The 20,288-nt window shown below is 51.1% G+C and overlaps 1 protein-coding gene across 1 annotated transcript in view; it reads left to right on the forward strand.

The window, feature by feature from the left end:
• LOC135920126 (fatty acid synthase-like) overlaps window positions 1-20,288 on the forward strand; it is an 80,521-nt gene that overhangs the window by 59,567 nt on the left and 666 nt on the right. Inside the window, exon 25 of the mRNA XM_070524683.1 lies at window positions 18,015-18,253. Within this exon, the coding sequence (XP_070380784.1) occupies window positions 18,015-18,253 (239 nt within the window). The remainder of the gene's footprint in view (window positions 1-18,014; window positions 18,254-20,288) is intronic.

Below are 20,288 nucleotides of genomic sequence, written 5' to 3' on the forward strand. Positions count from 1 at the left end.
ACAGCGAACGCGTGTTTTGCGAAGCTGAACAATTCTGAGCACTGCGGTGTCACAGTGGCACGTTACCCGTTCTGGAGGATTTTGGCGACGAACTGGTCAAACTCTAGAATAGCGGCTTCGGCTTGTCGGTTTTCCATCCTGTACGCACAGCGAACGCATGTTTGGCGAAGCTGAACAATTCTGAGCACTGCGGTGTCACAGTGGCACGTTACCCGTTCTGGAGGACTTTCGCGATGAACTGGTCAAACTCTAGAATAGTGGCTTCGGCTTGTCGGTTTTCCATCCTGTACGCACAGCGAACGCATGTTTTGCGAAGCTGAACAATTCTGAGCACTGCGGTGTCACAGTAGCACGTTACCCGTTCTGGAGGACTTTCGCGATGAACTGGTCAAACTCTAGAATAGTGGCTTCGGCTTGTCGGTTTTCCATCCTGTACGCACAGCGAACGCGTGTTTTGCAAAGCTGAACAATTCTGAGCACTGCGGTGTCACAGTGGCACGTTACCCGTTCTTGAGGACTTTCGCGACGAACTGGTCAAACTCTAGAATAGCGGCTTCGGCTTGTCGGTTTTCCATCCTGTACGCACAGCGAACGCGTGTTTTGCGAAGCTGAACAATTGTGAGCACTGCGGTGTCACAGTGGCACGTTACCCGTTCTGGAGGATTTTGGCGACGAACTGGTCAAACTCTAGAATAGCGGCTTCGGCTTGTCGGTTTTCCATCCTGTACGCACAGCGAACGCATGTTTGGCGAAGCTGAACAATTCTGAGCACTGCGGTGTCACAGTGGCACGTTACCCGTTCTGGAGGACTTTCGCGATGAACTGGTCAAACTCTAGAATAGTGGCTTCGGCTTGTCGGTTTTCCATCCTGTACGCACAGCGAACGCATGTTTTGCGAAGCTGAACAATTCTGAGCACTGCGGTGTCACAGTGGCACGTTACCCGTTCTGGAGGACTTTCGCGACGAACTGGTCAAACTCTAGAATAGCGGCTTCGGCTTGTCGGTTTTCCATCCTGTACGCACAGCGAACGCGTGTTTTGCGAAGCTGAACACTTCTGAGCACTGCGGTGTCACAGTGGCACGTTACCCGTTCTGGAGGATTTTGGCGACGAACTGGTCAAACTCTAGAATAGCGGCTTCGGCTTGTCGGTTTTCCATCCTGTACGCACAGCGAACGCATGTTTGGCGAAGCTGAACAATTCTGAGCACTGCGTTGTCACAGTGGCACGTTACCCGTTCTGGAGGACTTTCGCGATGAACTGGTCAAACTCTAGAATAGTGGCTTCGGCTTGTCGGTTTTCCATCCTGTACGCACAGCGAACGCATGTTTTGCGAAGCTGAACAATTCTGAGCACTGCGGTGTCACAGTGGCACGTTACCCGTTCTGGAGGACTTTCGCGATGAACTGGTCAAACTCTAGAATAGTGGCTTCGGCTTGTCGGTTTTCCATCCTGTACGCACAGCGAACGCATGTTTTGCGAAGCTGAACAATTCTGAGCACTGCGGTGTCACAGTGGCACGTTACCCGTTCTGGAGGACTTTCGCGATGAACTGGTCAAACTCTAGAATAGTGGCTTCGGCTTGTCGGTTTTCCATCCTGTACGCACAGCGAACGCATGTTTTGCGAAGCTGAACAATTCTGAGCACTGCGGTGTCACAGTGGCACGTTACCCGTTCTGGAGGACTTTCGCGATGAACTGGTCAAACTCTAGAATAGTGGCTTCGGCTTGTCGGTTTTCCATCCTGTACGCACAGCGAACGCATCTTTTGCGAAGCTGAACAATTCTGAGCACTGCGGTGTCACAGTGGCACGTTACCCGTTCTGGAGGACTTTCGCGATGAACTGGTCAAACTCTAGAATAGTGGCTTCGGCTTGTCGGTTTTCCATCCTGTACGCACAGCGAACGCATGTTTTGCGAAGCTGAACAATTCTGAGCACTGCGGTGTCACAGTGGCACGTTACCCGTTCTGGAGGACTTTCGCGATGAACTGGTCAAACTCTAGAATAGTGGCTTCGGCTTGTCGGTTTTCCATCCTGTACGCACAGCGAACGCATGTTTTGCGAAGCTGAACAATTCTGAGCACTGCGGTGTCACAGTGGCACGTTACCCGTTCTGGAGGACTTTCGCGATGAACTGGTCAAACTCTAGAATAGTGGCTTCGGCTTGTCGGTTTTCCATCCTGTACGCACAGCGAACGCATGTTTACGCATGTTTTGCGAAGCTGAACAATTCTGAGCACTGCGGTGTCACAGTGGCACGTTACCCGTTCTGGAGGATTTTGGCGACGAACTGGTCAAACTCTAGAATAGCGGCTTCGGCTTGTCGGTTTTCCATCCTGTACGCACAGCGAACGCATGTTTTGCGAAGCTGAACAATTCTGAGCACTGCGGTGTCACAGTGGCACGTTACCCGTTCTGGAGGATTTCGGCGACGAACTGGTCAAACTCTAGAATAGCGGCTTCGGCTTGTCGGTTTTCCATCCTGTACGCACAGCGAACGCATGTTTTGCGAAGCTGAACAATTCTGAGCACTGCGGTGTCACAGTGGCACGTTACCCGTTCTGGAGGACTTTCGCGATGAACTGGTCAAACTCTAGAATAGTGGCTTCGGCTTGTCGGTTTTCCATCCTGTACGCACAGCGAACGCATGTTTGGCGAAGCTGAACAATTCTGAGCACTGCGGTGTCACAGTGGCACGTTACCCGTTCTGGAGGACTTTCGCGATGAACTGGTCAAACTCTAGAATAGTGGCTTCGGCTTGTCGGTTTTCCATCCTGTACGCACAGCGAACGCATGTTTTGCGAAGCTGAACAATTCTGAGCACTGCGGTGTCACAGTGGCACGTTACCCGTTCTGGAGGACTTTCGCGATGAACTGGTCAAACTCTAGAATAGTGGCTTCGGCTTGTCGGTTTTCCATCCTGTACGCACAGCGAACGCATGTTTTGCGAAGCTGAACAATTCTGAGCACTGCGGTGTCACAGTGGCACGTTACCCGTTCTGGAGGACTTTCGCGATGAACTGGTCAAACTCTAGAATAGTGGCTTCGGCTTGTCGGTTTTCCATCCTGCACGCACAGCGAACGCATGTTTTGCGAAGCTGAACAATTCTGAGCACTGCGGTGTCACAGTGGCACGTTACCCGTTCTGGAGGACTTTCGCGATGAACTGGTCAAACTCTAGAATAGTGGCTTCGGCTTGTCGGTTTTCCATCCTGTACGCACAGCGAACGCATGTTTACGCATGTTTTGCGAAGCTGAACAATTCTGAGCACTGCGGTGTCACAGTGGCACGTTACCCGTTCTGGAGGACTTTCGCGATGAACTGGTCAAACTCTAGAATAGCGGCTTCGGCTTGTCGGTTTTCCATCCTGTACGCACAGCGAACGCATGTTTTGCGAAGCTGAGCAATTCTGAGCACTGCGGTGTCACAGTGGCACGTTACCCGTTCTGGAGGACTTTCGCGATGAACTGGTCAAACTCTAGAATAGTGGCTTCGGCTTGTCGGTTTTCCATCCTGTACGCACAGCGAACGCATGTTTGGCGAAGCTGAACAATTCTGAGCACTGCGGTGTCACAGTGGCACGTTACCCGTTCTGGAGGACTTTCGCGATGAACTGGTCAAACTCTAGAATAGCGGCTTCGGCTTGTCGGTTTTCCATCCTGTACGCACAGCGAACGCATCTTTTGCGAAGCTGAACAATTCTGAGCACTGCGGTGTCACAGTGGCACGTTACCCGTTCTGGAGGACTTTCGCGATGAACTGGTCAAACTCTAGAATAGTGGCTTCGGCTTGTCGGTTTTCCATCCTGTACGCACAGCGAACGCATGTTTTGCGAAGCTGAACAATTCTGAGCACTGCGGTGTCACAGTGGCACGTTACCCGTTCTGGAGGACTTTCGCGATGAACTGGTCAAACTCTAGAATAGTGGCTTCGGCTTGTCGGTTTTCCATCCTGTACGCACAGCGAACGCATGTTTGGCGAAGCTGAACAATTCTGAGCACTGCGGTGTCACAGTGGCACGTTACCCGTTCTGGAGGACTTTCGCGATGAACTGGTCAAACTCTAGAATAGTGGCTTCGGCTTGTCGGTTTTCCATCCTGTACGCACAGCGAACGCATGTTTGGCGAAGCTGAACAATTCTGAGCACTGCGGTGTCACAGTGGCACGTTACCCGTTCTGGAGGACTTTCGCGATGAACTGGTCAAACTCTAGAATAGTGGCTTCGGCTTGTCGGTTTTCCATCCTGCACGCACAGCGAACGCATGTTTTGCGAAGCTGAACAATTCTGAGCACTGCGGTGTCACAGTGGCACGTTACCCGTTCTGGAGGACTTTCGCGATGAACTGGTCAAACTCTAGAATAGTGGCTTCGGCTTGTCGGTTTTCCATCCTGTACGCACAGCGAACGCATGTTTGGCGAAGCTGAACAATTCTGAGCACTGCAGTGTCACAGTGGCACGTTACCCGTTCTGGAGGACTTTCGCGATGAACTGGTCAAACTCTAGAATAGTGGCTTCGGCTTGTCGGTTTTCCATCCTGTACGCACAGCGAACGCATGTTTGGCGAAGCTGAACAATTCTGAGCACTGCGGTGTCACAGTGGCACGTTACCCGTTCTGGAGGACTTTCGCGATGAACTGGTCAAACTCTAGAATAGCGGCTTCGGCTTGTCGGTTTTCCATCCTGTACGCACAGCGAACGCGTGTTTGGCGAAGCTGAAGAATTCTGAGCACTGCGGTGTCACAGTGGCACGTTACCCGTTCTGGAGGACTTTCGCGATGAACTGGTCAAACTCTAGAATAGCGGCTTCGGCTTGTCGGTTTTCCATCCTGTACGCACAGCGAACGCGTGTTTGGCGAAGCTGAAGAATTCTGAGCACTGCGGTGTCACAGTGGCACGTTACCCGTTCTGGAGGACTTTCGCGATGAACTGGTCAAACTCTAGAATAGCGGCTTCGGCTTGTCGGTTTTCCATCCTGTACGCACAGCGAACGCATGTTTGGCGAAGCTGAACAATTCTGAGCACTGCGGTGTCACATTGGCACGTTACCCGTTCTGGAGGATTTTGGCGACGAACTGGTCAAACTCTAGAATAGCGGCTTCGGCTTGTCGGTTTTCCATCCTGTACGCACAGCGAACGCATGTTTGGCGAAGCTGAAGAATTCTGAGCACTGCGGTGTCACATTGGCACGTTACCCGTTCTGGAGTATTTTGGCGATGAACTGGTCAAACTCTAGAATAGCGGCTTCGGCTTGTCGGTTTTCCATCCTGTACGCACAGCGAACGCATCTTTTGCGAAGCTGAACAATTCTGAGCACTGCGGTGTCACAGTGGCACGTTACCCGTTCTGGAGGACTTTCGCGATGAACTGGTCAAACTCTAGAATAGCGGCTTCTGCTTGTCGGTTTTCCATCCTGTACGCACAGCGAACGCATGTTTTGCGAAGCTGAACAATTCTGAGCACTGCGGTGTCACAGTGGCGCGTTACCCGTTCTGGAGGACTTTCGCGATGAACTGGTCAAACTCTAGAATAGTGGCTTCGGCTTGTCGGTTTTCCATCCTGTACGCACAGCGAACGCATGTTTTGCGAAGCTGAACAATTCTGAGCACTGCGGTGTCACAGTGGCACGTTACCCGTTCTGGAGGACTTTCGCGATGAACTGGTCAAACTCTAGAATAGTGGCTTCGGCTTGTCGGTTTTCCATCCTGTACGCACAGCGAACGCATGTTTGGCGAAGCTGAACAATTCTGAGCACTGAGGTGTCACAGTGGCACGTTACCCGTTCTGGAGGACTTTCGCGATGAACTGGTCAAACTCTAGAATAGTGGCTTCGGCTTGTCGGTTTTCCATCCTGTACGCACAGCGAACGCATCTTTTGCGAAGCTGAACAATTCTGAGCACTGCGGTGTCACAGTGGCACGTTACCCGTTCTGGAGGACTTTCGCGATGAACTGGTCAAACTCTAGAATAGCGGCTTCGGCTTGTCGGTTTTCCATCCTGTACGCACAGCGAACGCATCTTTTGCGAAGCTGAACAATTCTGAGCACTGCGGTGTCACAGTGGCACGTTACCCGTTCTGGAGGACTTTCGCGATGAACTGGTCAAACTCTAGAATAGTGGCTTCGGCTTGTCGGTTTTCCATCCTGTACGCACAGCGAACGCATGTTTTGCGAAGCTGAACAATTCTGAGCACTGCGGTGTCACAGTGGCACGTTACCCGTTCTGGAGGACTTTCGCGATGAACTGGTCAAACTCTAGAATAGTGGCTTCCGGCTTGTCAGTTTTCCATCCTGTACGCACAGCGAACGCATGTTTGGCGAAGCTGAAGAATTCTGAGCACTGCGGTGTCACATTGGCACGTTACCCGTTCTGGAGTATTTTGGCGATGAACTGGTCAAACTCTAGAATAGCGGCTTCGGCTTGTCGGTTTTCCATCCTGTACGCACAGCGAACGCATCTTTTGCGAAGCTGAACAATTCTGAGCACTGCGGTGTCACAGTGGCACGTTACCCGTTCTGGAGGACTTTCGCGATGAACTGGTCAAACTCTAGAATAGCGGCTTCGGCTTGTCGGTTTTCCATCCTGTACGCACAGCGAACGCATGTTTTGCGAAGCTGAACAATTCTGAGCACTGCGGTGTCACAGTGGCACGTTACCCGTTCTGGAGGACTTTCGCGATGAACTGGTCAAACTCTAGAATAGTGGCTTCGGCTTGTCGGTTTTCCATCCTGTACGCACAGCGAACGCATGTTTTGCGAAGCTGAACAATTCTGAGCACTGCGGTGTCACAGTGGCACGTTACCCGTTCTGGAGGACTTTCGCGATGAACTGGTCAAACTCTAGAATAGTGGCTTCGGCTTGTCGGTTTTCCATCCTGTACGCACAGCGAACGCATGTTTGGCGAAGCTGAACAATTCTGAGCACTGCGGTGTCACAGTGGCACGTTACCCGTTCTGGAGGACTTTCGCGATGAACTGGTCAAACTCTAGAAGAGTGGCTTCGGCTTGTCGGTTTTCCATCCTGTACGCACAGCGAACGCATGTTTGGCGAAGCTGAACAATTCTGAGCACTGCGGTGTCACAGTGGCACGTTACCCGTTCTGGAGGACTTTCGCGATGAACTGGTCAAACTCTAGAATAGTGGCTTCGGCTTGTCGGTTTTCCATCCTGTACGCACAGCGAACGCATCTTTTGCGAAGCTGAACAATTCTGAGCACTGCGGTGTCACAGTGGCACGTTACCCGTTCTGGAGGACTTTCGCGATGAACTGGTCAAACTCTAGAATAGCGGCTTCGGCTTGTCGGTTTTCCATCCTGTACGCACAGCGAACGCATCTTTTGCGAAGCTGAACAATTCTGAGCACTGCGGTGTCACAGTGGCACGTTACCCGTTCTGGAGGACTTTCGCGATGAACTGGTCAAACTCTAGAATAGTGGCTTCGGCTTGTCGGTTTTCCATCCTGTACGCACAGCGAACGCATGTTTTGCGAAGCTGAACAATTCTGAGCACTGCGGTGTCACAGTGGCACGTTACCCGTTCTGGAGGACTTTCGCGATGAACTGGTCAAACTCTAGAATAGTGGCTTCGGCTTGTCGGTTTTCCATCCTGTACGCACAGCGAACGCATGTTTTGCGAAGCTGAACAATTCTGAGCACTGCGGTGTCACAGTGGCACGTTACCCGTTCTGGAGGACTTTCGCGATGAACTGGTCAAACTCTAGAATAGTGGCTTCCGGCTTGTCGGTTTTCCATCCTGTACGCACAGCGAACGCATGTTTGGCGAAGCTGAAGAATTCTGAGCACTGCGGTGTCACATTGGCACGTTACCCGTTCTGGAGTATTTTGGCGATGAACTGGTCAAACTCTAGAATAGCGGCTTCGGCTTGTCGGTTTTCCATCCTGTACGCACAGCGAACGCATCTTTTGCGAAGCTGAACAATTCTGAGCACTGCGGTGTCACAGTGGCACGTTACCCGTTCTGGAGGACTTTCGCGATGAACTGGTCAAACTCTAGAATAGTGGCTTCGGCTTGTCGGTTTTCCATCCTGTACGCACAGCGAACGCATCTTTTGCGAAGCTGAACAATTCTGAGCACTGCGGTGTCACAGTGGCACGTTACCCGTTCTGGAGGACTTTCGCGATGAACTGGTCAAACTCTAGAATAGCGGCTTCGGCTTGTCGGTTTTCCATCCTGTACGCACAGCGAACGCATCTTTTGCGAAGCTGAACAATTCTGAGCACTGCGGTGTCACAGTGGCACGTTACCCGTTCTGGAGGACTTTCGCGATGAACTGGTCAAACTCTAGAATAGTGGCTTCGGCTTGTCGGTTTTCCATCCTGTACGCACAGCGAACGCATGTTTTGCGAAGCTGAACAATTCTGAGCACTGCGGTGTCACAGTGGCACGTTACCCGTTCTGGAGGACTTTCGCGATGAACTGGTCAAACTCTAGAATAGTGGCTTCGGCTTGTCGGTTTTCCATCCTGCACGCACAGCGAACGCATCTTTTGCGAAGCTGAACAATTCTGAGCACTGCGGTGTCACAGTGGCACGTTACCCATTCTGGAGGACTTTCGCGATGAACTGGTCAAACTCTAGAATAGCAACAGGTCCTTAACCATACTCACAGATTCACAAGCAGCATGCCGCAACTACCTAAACGGCAGAATCAGCCACAGCGCGCTCCGCATCCTCCGCTCAAGTGGCAAAACCGTCAACAACCAGGCCAAACACACGATAGTTTGGGTGCCGGGACATACCGACATTACGGGAAATCAGGAGGCCGATAGGATAGCTCGAGGGCACGCAACAAACCGAGCATCCAACATTCCCGACCCCACTGAGGAACCCGAGCCGGTAGCCCAAAGCTATTCAGAGATACTCAATTACTACAGAGGCATCAGACGAAAATACCCACCCCCTCACAAACAACTAAACAGAGAAGACGCCGTAGCATGGCGACAGCTACAAACGGGAACATTCCCGTGCCTAAACATGCTCAGCAAGATCTACCCCACGCAGTACGAGAGCAAGTGCCCATGGTGTGGAGACAAACCAACCCTATATCATACCACATGGGCTTGCCAGAAAACAGAAGGGCTAGCCATAATAAAAAACCCGAGTGCGGAACAGTGGGAGAGGATGCTATCCAGCGACACCCTGAAAGTCCAACAAGGACTAGTAAGGCGTGCACGCAGGGCAGCTACCCTCAGCGGAGCCCTGGACTAGGGGAACCGACCCTGGAGAGAAGATGGAAGACTCCATCTGATGCCGCAAAAATCACTGCAAAATAGAGAAAATAAACGTTTTTCATCATCATCATCATCTAGAATAGCGGCTTCGGCTTGTCGGTTTTCCATCCTGTACGCACAGCGAACGCATCTTTTGCGAAGCTGAACAATTCTGAGCACTGCGGTGTCACAGTGGCACGTTACCCGTTCTGGAGGACTTTCGCGATGAACTGGTCAAACTCTAGAATAGTGGCTTCGGCTTGTCGGTTTTCCATCCTGTACGCACAGCGAACGCATGTTTTGCGAAGCTGAACAATTCTGAGCACTGCGGTGTCACAGTGGCACGTTACCCGTTCTGGAGGACTTTCGCGATGAACTGGTCAAACTCTAGAATAGTGGCTTCGGCTTGTCGGTTTTCCATCCTGTACGCACAGCGAACGCATGTTTGGCGAAGCTGAACAATTCTGAGCACTGCGGTGTCACAGTGGCACGTTACCCGTTCTGGAGGACTTTCGCGATGAACTGGTCAAACTCTAGAATAGTGGCTTCGGCTTGTCGGTTTTCCATCCTGTACGCACAGCGAACGCATGTTTTGCGAAGCTGAACAATTCTGAGCACTGCGGTGTCACAGTGGCACGTTACCCGTTCTGGAGGACTTTCGCGATGAACTGGTCAAACTCTAGAATAGCGGCTTCGGCTTGTCGGTTTTCCATCCTGTACGCACAGCGAACGCGTGTTTGGCGAAGCTGAAGAATTCTGAGCACTGCGGTGTCACAGTGGCACGTTACCCGTTCTGGAGGATTTTGGCGACGAACTGGTCAAACTCTAGAATAGCGGCTTCGGCTTGTCGGTTTTCCATCCTGTACGCACAGCGAACGCGTGTTTGGCGAAGCTGAAGAATTCTGAGCACTGCGGTGTCACAGTGGCACGTTACCCGTTCTGGAGGACTTTCGCGATGAACTGGTCAAACTCTAGAATAGCGGCTTCGGCTTGTCGGTTTTCCATCCTGTACGCACAGCGAACGCGTGTTTGGCGAAGCTGAAGAATTCTGAGCACTGCGGTGTCACAGTGGCACGTTACCCGTTCTGGAGGACTTTCGCGATGAACTGGTCAAACTCTAGAATAGCGGCTTCGGCTTGTCGGTTTTCCATCCTGTACGCACAGCGAACGCATGTTTGGCGAAGCTGAACAATTCTGAGCACTGCGGTGTCACATTGGCACGTTACCCGTTCTGGAGGATTTTGGCGACGAACTGGTCAAACTCTAGAATAGCGGCTTCGGCTTGTCGGTTTTCCATCCTGTACGCACAGCGAACGCATGTTTGGCGAAGCTGAAGAATTCTGAGCACTGCGGTGTCACATTGGCACGTTACCCGTTCTGGAGTATTTTGGCGATGAACTGGTCAAACTCTAGAATAGCGGCTTCGGCTTGTCGGTTTTCCATCCTGTACGCACAGCGAACGCATGTTTGGCGAAGCTGAAGAATTCTGAGCACTGCGGTGTCACATTGGCACGTTACCCGTTCTGGAGTATTTTGGCGATGAACTGGTCAAACTCTAGAATAGCGGCTTCGGCTTGTCGGTTTTCCATCCTGTACGCACAGCGAACGCATGTTTGGCGAAGCTGAAGAATTCTGAGCACTGCGGTGTCACAGTGGTACGTTACCCGTTCTGGAGGACTTTCGCGATGAACTGGTCAAACTCTAGAATTGCGGCTTCGGCTTGTCGGTTTTCCATCCTGTACGCACAGCGAACGCATGTTTGGCGAAGCTGAACAATTCTGAGCACTGCGGTGTCACATTGGCACGTTACCCGTTCTGGAGTATTTTGGCGATGAACTGGTCAAACTCTAGAATAGCGGCTTCGGCTTGTCGGTTTTCCATCCTGTACGCACAGCGAACGCATGTTTGGCGAAGCTGAAGAATTCTGAGCACTGCGGTGTCACATTGGCACGTTACCCGTTCTGGAGTATTTTGGCGATGAACTGGTCAAACTCTAGAATAGCGGCTTCGGCTTGTCGGTTTTCCATCCTGTACGCACAGCGAACGCATTTTTGGCGAAGCTGAAGAATTCTGAGCACTGCGGTGTCACATTGGCACGTTACCCGTTCTAGAGTATTTTGGCGATGAACTGGTCAAACTCTAGAATAGCGGCTTCGGCTTGTCGGTTTTCCATCCTGTACGCACAGCGAACGCATGTTTGGCGAAGCTGAAGAATTCTGAGCACTGCGGTGTCACATTGGCACGTTACCCGTTCTGGAGTATTTTGGCGATGAACTGGTCAAACTCTAGAATAGCGGCTTCGGCTTGTCGGTTTTCCATCCTGTACGCACAGCGAACGCATGTTTGGCGAAGCTGAAGAATTCTGAGCACTGCGGTGTCACATTGGCACGTTACCCGTTCTGGAGTATTTTGGCGATGAACTGGTCAAACTCTAGAATAGCGGCTTCGGCTTGTCGGTTTTCCATCCTGTACGCACAGCGAACGCATGTTTGGCGAAGCTGAAGAATTCTGAGCACTGCGGTGTCACATTGGCACGTTACCCGTTCTGGAGTATTTTGGCGATGAACTGGTCAAACTCTAGAATAGCGGCTTCGGCTTGTCGGTTTTCCATCCTGTACGCACAGCGAACGCATGTTTTGCGAAGCTGAACAATTCTGAGCACTGCGGTGTCACATTGGCACGTTACCCGTTCTGGAGTATTTTGGCGATGAACTGGTCAAACTCTAGAATAGCGGCTTCGGCTTGTCGGTTTTCCATCCTGTACGCACAGCGAACGCATGTTTGGCGAAGCTGAAGAATTCTGAGCACTGCGGTGTCACATTGGCACGTTACCCGTTCTGGAGTATTTTGGCGATGAACTGGTCAAACTCTAGAATAGCGGCTTCGGCTTGTCGGTTTTCCATCCTGTACGCACAGCGAACGCATGTTTTGCGAAGCTGAACAATTCTGAGCACTGCGGTGTCACATTGGCACGTTACCCGTTCTGGAGGATTTTGGCGACGAACTGGTCAAACTCTAGAATAGCGGCTTCGGCTTGTCGGTTTTCCATCCTGTACGCACAGCGAACGCATGTTTGGCGAAGCTGAAGAATTCTGAGCACTGCGGTGTCACAGTGGCACGTTACCCGTTCTGGAGGACTTTCGCGATGAACTGGCGAAACTCTAGAATAGCGGCTTCGGCTTGTCGGTTTTCCATCCTGTACGCACAGCGAACGCATGTTTTGCGAAGCTGAACAATTCTGAGCACTGCGGTGTCACATTGGCACGTTACCCGTTCTGGAGGATTTTGGCGACGAACTGGTCAAACTCTAGAATAGCGGCTTCGGCTTGTCGGTTTTCCATCCTGTACGCACAGCGAACGCATGTTTGGCGAAGCTGAAGAATTCTGAGCACTGCGGTGTCACATTGGCACGTTACCCGTTCTGGAGGACTTTCGCGATGAACTGGTCAAACTCTAGAATAGCGGCTTCGGCTTGTCGGTTTTCCATCCTGTACGCACAGCGAACGCATGTTTTGCGAAGCTGAACAATTCTGAGCACTGCGGTGTCACATTGGCACGTTACCCGTTCTGGAGGATTTTGGCGACGAACTGGTCAAACTCTAGAATAGCGGCTTCGGCTTGTCGGTTTTCCATCCTGTACGCACCGCGAACGCATGTTTGGCGAAGCTGAACAATTCTGAGCACTGCGGTGTCACATTGGCACGTTACCCGTTCTGGAGTATTTTGGCGATGAACTGGTCAAACTCTAGAATAGCGGCTTCGGCTTGTCGGTTTTCCATCCTGTACGCACAGCGAACGCATGTTTGGCGAAGCTGAAGAATTCTGAGCACTGCGGTGTCACATTGGCACGTTACCCGTTCTGGAGTATTTTGGCGATGAACTGGTCAAACTCTAGAATAGCGGCTTCGGCTTGTCGGTTTTCCATCCTGTACGCACAGCGAACGCATGTTTTGCGAAGCTGAACAATTCTGAGCACTGCGGTGTCACATTGGCACGTTACCCGTTCTGGAGTATTTTGGCGATGAACTGGTCAAACTCTAGAATAGCGGCTTCGGCTTGTCGGTTTTCCATCCTGTACGCACAGCGAACGCATGTTTGGCGAAGCTGAACAATTCTGAGCACTGCGGTGTCACATTGGCACGTTACCCGTTCTGGAGTATTTTGGCGATGAACTGGTCAAACTCTAGAATAGCGGCTTCGGCTTGTCGGTTTTCCATCCTGTACGCACAGCGAACGCATGTTTGGCGAAGCTGAAGAATTCTGAGCACTGCGGTGTCACAGTGGCACGTTACCCGTTCTGGAGGACTTTGGCGACGAACCGGTCAAACTCTAGAATAGCGACTTCGGCTTGTCGGTTTTCCATCCTGTACGCACAGCGAACGCATGTTTGGCGAAGCTGAAGAATTCTGAGCACTGCGGTGTCACATTGGCACGTTAACCGTTCTGGAGGATTTTGGCGACGAACTGGTCAAACTCTAGAATAGCGGCTTCGGCTTGTCGGTTTTCCATCCTGTACGCACAGCGAACGCATGTTTGGCGAAGCTGAAGAATTCTGAGCACTGCGGTGTCACAGTGGCACGTTACCCGTTCTGGAGGACTTTCGCGATGAACTGGTCAAACTCTAGAATAGCGGCTTCGGCTTGTCGGTTTTCCATCCTGTACGCACAGCGAACGCATGTTTGGCGAAGCTGAACAATTCTGAGCACTGCGGTGTCACATTGGCACGTTACCCGTTCTGGAGTATTTTGGCGACGAACTGGTCAAACTCTAGAATAGCGGCTTCGGCTTGTCGGTTTTCCATCCTGTACGCACAGCGAACGCATGTTTGGCGAAGCTGAAGAATTCTGAGCACTGCGGTGTCACAGTGGCACGTTACCCGTTCTGGAGGACTTTGGCGACGAACCGGTCAAACTCTAGAATAGCGGCTTCGGCTTGTCGGTTTTCCATCCTGTACGCACAGCGAACGCATGTTTGGCGAAGCTGAAGAATTCTGAGCACTGCGGTGTCACATTGGCACGTTACCCGTTCTGGAGGATTTTGGCGACGAACTGGTCAAACTCTAGAATAGCGGCTTCGGCTTGTCGGTTTTCCATCCTGTACGCCCAGCGAACGCATGTTTGGCGAAGCTGAACAATTCAGAGCACTGCGGTGTCACAGTGGCACGTTACCCGTTCTGGAGGATTTTGGCGACGAACTGGTCAAACTCTAGAATAGCGGCTTCGGCTTGTCGGTTTTCCATCCTGTACGCACAGCGAACGCATGTTTGGCGAAGCTGAACAATTCAGAGCACTGCGGTGTCACAGTGGCACGTTACCCGTTCTGGAGGATTTTGGCGACGAACTGGTCAAACTCTAGAATAGCGGTTTCGGCTTGCCGGTTTTCCATCCTGTACGCACAGCGAACGCATGTTTGGCGAAGCTGAAGAATTCTGAGCACTGCGGTGTCACAGTGGCACATTACCCGTTCTGGAGGATTTTGGCGACGAACTGGTCAAACTCTAGAATAGCGGCTTCGGCTTGTCGGTTTTCCATCCTGTACGCACAGCGAACGCATGTTTGGCGAAGCTGAACAATTCAGAGCACTGCGGTGTCACAGTGGCACGTTACCCGTTCTGGAGGATTTTGGCGACGAACTGGTCAAACTCTAGAATAGCGGTTTCGGCTTGCCGGTTTTCCATCCTGTACGCACAGCGAACGCATGTTTGGCGAAGCTGAAGAATTCTGAGCACTGCGGTGTCACAGTGGCACATTACCCGTTCTGGAGGATTTTGGCGACGAACTGGTCAAACTCTAGAATAGCGGCTTCGGCTTGTCGGTTTTCCATCCTGTACGCACAGCGAACGCATGTTTGGCGAAGCTGAACAATTCAGAGCACTGCGGTGTCACAGTGGCACGTTACCCGTTCTGGAGGATTTTGGCGACGAACTGGTCAAACTCTAGAATAGCGGTTTCGGCTTGCCGGTTTTCCATCCTGTACGCACAGCGAACGCATGTTTGGCGAAGCTGAACAATTCAGAGCACTGCGGTGTCACAGTGGCACATTACCCGTTCTGGAGGATTTTGGCGACGAACTGGTCAAACTCTAGAATAGCGGCTTCGGCTTGTCGGTTTTCCATCCTGTACGCACAGCGAACGCATGTTTGGCGAAGCTGAACAATTCAGAGCACTGCGGTGTCACAGTGGCACGTTACCCGTTCTGGAGGATTTTGGCGACGAACTGGTCAAACTCTAGAATAGCGGCTTCGGCTTGTCGGTTTTCCATCCTGTACGCACAGCGAACGCATGTTTGGCGAAGCTGAACAATTCAGAGCACTGCGGTGTCACAGTGGCACGTTACCCGTTCTGGAGGATTTTGGCGACGAACTGGTCAAACTCTAGAATAGCGGTTTCGGCTTGCCGGTTTTCCATCCTGTACGCACAGCGAACGCATGTTTGGCGAAGCTGAAGAATTCAGAGCACTGCGGTGTCACAGTGGCACATTACCCGTTCTGGAGGATTTTGGCGACGAACTGGTCAAACTCTAGAATAGCGGCTTCGGCTTGTCGGTTTTCCATCCTGTACGCACAGCGAACGCATGTTTGGCGAAGCTGAACAATTCAGAGCACTGCGGTGTCACAGTGGCACGTTACCCGTTCTGGAGGATTTTGGCGACGAACTGGTCAAACTCTAGAATAGCGGCTTCGGCTTGTCGGTTTTCCATCCTGTACGCACAGCGAACGCATGTTTGGCGAAGCTGAACAATTCTGAGCACTGCGGTGTCACAGTGGCACATTACCCGTTCTGGAGGATTTTGGCGACGAACTGGTCAAACTCTAGAATAGCGGCTTCGGCTTGTCGGTTTTCCATCCTGTACGCACAGCGAACGCATGTTTGGCGAAGCTGAACAATTCAGAGCACTGCGGTGTCACAGTGGCACGTTACCCGTTCTGGAGGATTTTGGCGACGAACTGGTCAAACTCTAGAATAGCGGTTTCGGCTTGCCGGTTTTCCATCCTGTACGCACAGCGAACGCATGTTTGGCGAAGCTGAAGAATTCTGAGCACTGCGGTGTCACAGTGGCACATTACCCGTTCTGGAGGATTTTGGCGACGAACTGGTCAAACTCTAGAATAGCGGCTTCGGCTTGTCGGTTTTCCATCCTGGTGTTAACCGCGCAAGAGCCAGACGGAACACGAGTCGAGAAGACGACACCATGAGCGCTGGTGTCGCCTTCTCGTCGCGTGTCCCTTCTAAGGTTTGCGTACCGAATAGTGAAATCAAAGATAAGAGCAAAGCCAACTATTCGTTATACATATACTGTGACATTCGAGTAACAGGTCGGTCTGCTTTAGGCTATGTATGATGCTTCTCGAGGAAATATTGGGGATATGGCAGGCTTATCGACAGAGAAGTACGACCCATATCTAGTTGCATTTAAGGAACGTGTACCTCTTATTGTGTCACGGCGGTACATACACATTTTGGAGCACGGGCCGAGCACTGGCCACATATTCAGTGGAACGTACTGAGTGGCTGTATCAAAGAAATATAATGCAAATAAAAAAAGCTGTTGAATATATAATGTGCTATTCCATTAACAGGTCGGAGTGCTTTTGAAAGACCCATGTGCCAACATTACATGCTCAGGTTTTACACAGGAATTTACTGTCTTACTACGCAGAGCTGAGGTGAGCTTACTGGCATTGGTTCTTTTTCGGCCAGCTGTACAGGGTTTATATAAGCTCCTTTGCTGGTACTTGCCTTCGGCGCTCCGAACCGTACTTGCGTGTACACTAAGTGTTTCTTTTTATGTAGACCACTTCAGCAAAACACTTCACTGAGAACACTTAAACTGGGAAACACTTAAAGTACCGCGACGTATCCTGGCTTCGTTTGTTATGCAGATTGGCTGCTTTTCTAGGCTGACATTAGCGGCGAACATGTTTGAGTGATAAGTGCGCTAAACAAACATAATACCATTATGTAGGTATGGCTTCATTTACACGATGAAACGAGATAAAGGAGGAAGCCACAGGGAAGGACTAGCCGGCACGGAGTTGCAGCCGAGTTCAAGCGCCTCCCTGTGCTTCTTTTTTATTAGTGGCTTCGCCGCGCACCGCTGTGACAATATGCTAATCGACTTTTAAATTACTGACGTTAGGACGCGTCTTGTAATTGAGAAATTGAAGCCGAGGAGTTGAAGCCATATCTGTTTGTAGCAGGAATCCTCTATCACCACGTTCGAAACATCCGTGCTCCAAGTTTCCTAAAGGTTGCCAACGTTCCAGTTAAGGTTGTGTGGAAGTGTTCTTGAAAAAAAATAATCGCTTCGCTTTAAAAGCTTCACACCAGGGGGCACGACACTGTCAAATTGCGCCATATCGTGGAATTGGTCATCTTGCTAGCTCTGATTGGCCCAGAGGGGTGCTGCGGTCGCTCTGATTGGCTCAAAATTCCGCCATTACAGAATTTTGCAACGTCCAGTATTGCAACCCTGCTCTCGCTATCAGTGCAGTGCATGCCACCGCGGAAGAGGAGGCTGCCGGTGGCTTCACATTGACTGACCGGGGCCAAACAGGCTCAAAGACGGAAAGCGTACGCGTGTTCTTCGAAAACGCTGGGCAGAGGTACTGCAGCTTATGGAGAAGCCGACCGTGGGAAGGGAAGGGGTCGCGAGAGAACGGCCAATAAGCGCTGTTCGCCGCAAATGAATTGAAAGAATCGAAGTGTCACTGAAGCCTAGCAGTCTTTCTTTTTTTTTTTTTCTTAAGCATCACGATCTCGTCGATTGCTCGTTGCACTCCCAGATGACACGCCAAACGTTGCCCGGTTTAAGCTCATCGAGAAGCTGACGCCCAACCGCGCGGTGGTCGAGATGAACGACATCGAGGGAACAACGCCGCTGTTCATCATGCACCCCATCGAGGGTCACGTGGGCTCACTGTCGGAGCTGGCCGCGCAAGTGCGCATGCGCGTCGTCGGGCTGCAGTGGACGCCCGACGTCACCACGCACAGCATCGAGAAGATGGCCGCCGTCTACGTTCAGGTGCGCAAAATCTGCGTGCAACGACTGACGCTATCTCATAGTAGCAATGACGTGGCTTGTTCGATTTACTAATATTGCAATTACTATTACTTCAAATGAAACTACTTGACGTATAAGCCCGAGAGAACAATCTGGCATGCCTCAGAAAGCCCCTATATCTTTAACTGTGATAGGCCTTGTGCATGCAGTTCCGGTTTCGTTTCGCAGACTGTTTTTGTTCGTGGAGTCATGACGCACAGGGTGGTCACGTGGTGCCAGAACATCCGCGAAGTTTCTTTTTTTTTTTCGCTCGCTCCGTCGTCAGGTGTGCAACTTCTTGGCCCGATGTGGCTAAGATACGCAACTTTTTTTTCTGGTCAGGCTATAATAAACGCCGTGCTGACACAACTGCTGCCTTGCAGAAGAATTTCGTCTGCTTTCAGATACCAAACACACATGGTGTCATGGAAGCGTTTTAGCGCGGTACGTTTTTAAAAAGAAATCCCGTGTATAGCTGAAAGTTTTGCAGTGGATGGTCATCGTACCTCTGCTCTCGTTTCGTAGGTTGTGCTTGTGCTCGCCCGCCCTCTTCTTGAGGCATTGCTAGTCCTGTTCCACGCATAGGTCGGCAGTATGAGCCCGATAATTGCTCACAATAACTCGCCAGTATTTTCGCAGGGTGTAAGTGCTCACTTGCACTCGTGTGTACTCGCACTCATCAGCACTCATTCACGTTCGTAATCGCTTCCACACTCTAAAACGCCCACGCATTTACGGATGTGTAAAGGGCGTTTGGTTATCCCATGGCTAAATTAGCACCCTCACATTTTAAGGGGCAATATTGAATCCTTGGTGAGCACCAATGAGGTACTCTTGTTTGCCGACTTCTTGTGACAAGTAAAAATTACAAGCTGCTAGAGGTGATGCGAAATGGGAGTAAGTAAACTTTCAAAGCTTTCGCTGTCAAATTATCTTGTCGTGCATTTCTGTGCGCCCAAAGTGGTGCAACTTGTTACAGCTTTCAGCTGCGTCTTTTCTCATCGCGCGTGTAGCTAGGATTCGCTGTCGTGTGAAATAAAACAAAAGGTGATAGATCTAAAGGCAGGCGTACGTGTTACCTACAGAACAAGGCAACACCCTTAAGGGTGTAAAAATTTTTAGAGGGCCATTCACGCCTACCGGCACCCATTCACGCTCATACTCACGTCTACACCCGCTCACCGATACTAGCTCGAATATGTACTGACATTAACTCACACTCGCCGACAATATCACTCCGGTTCATATTCACGCGCGCTGAAAATCACCGTCATTGGCATTCATTTGTCTTCGCGTTGACCTGCACTCCAGTTCATGCACATGACCTCTCAAAACTTACCGGCACCCACTCCTGTGCACACCTTTGTGCAATGTCAAGTGTACCCGTGAAAGAGCACACCGACCTATGGTCCCCTCGTAAGACTGAACATTTGACAAAGGCAGATCGTAGGCAACCCCTTACTGAGTGCTTTACGAATGGTCTAGCGTTGCCGTCAGAATTCTTAGGGCTAAGGCTTTCCTGGTTCACATGTCTGCACAACTTGCCAAGCCTCTTTGAAGCAGTAACCAAAAAAAGAAGAAGAAACATCAACGTCCTCTTTCGCGCTGCCTTTTTTGTCTTGTGGGATCTTGAGAATTTGTGTGTTTTTCTAGAAGGGGGACCTCTCCATAGATGGCACACCAGGTACGCAATCTTTTTTTTTTGCCAGAGTTGCTTCTGGAAACGCTGGGAGTGAACCGAACGCATAAGACAACTGAACAACCTTCTAGCCTCTATAACTGAACTCAGGACTGGCAGGGGTTGTGCGAGCGTCGGTGCCCGAGTCATCTCTTGTGAGTGGAAGAGATTATCGCGTCTCATTTTCTTCGCAGCCCTGTAGTTGTCGCTGTCCGCGGCGCTTGGGAAACAGACAAGGGTGTCGCGTCGCGCTGTGACCGATTCAGAATGTCCACTAGCGTTCTCGGCGTCCTTCCTTCACCGGCTCGCTGTAGTAAACGTGTGCCCTGCAGTGAGATC

The sequence above is a fragment of the Dermacentor albipictus genome, chromosome 8, assembly GCF_038994185.2.
Source record: "Dermacentor albipictus isolate Rhodes 1998 colony chromosome 8, USDA_Dalb.pri_finalv2, whole genome shotgun sequence".
Classification (NCBI taxonomy): domain Eukaryota; kingdom Metazoa; phylum Arthropoda; class Arachnida; order Ixodida; family Ixodidae; genus Dermacentor; species Dermacentor albipictus.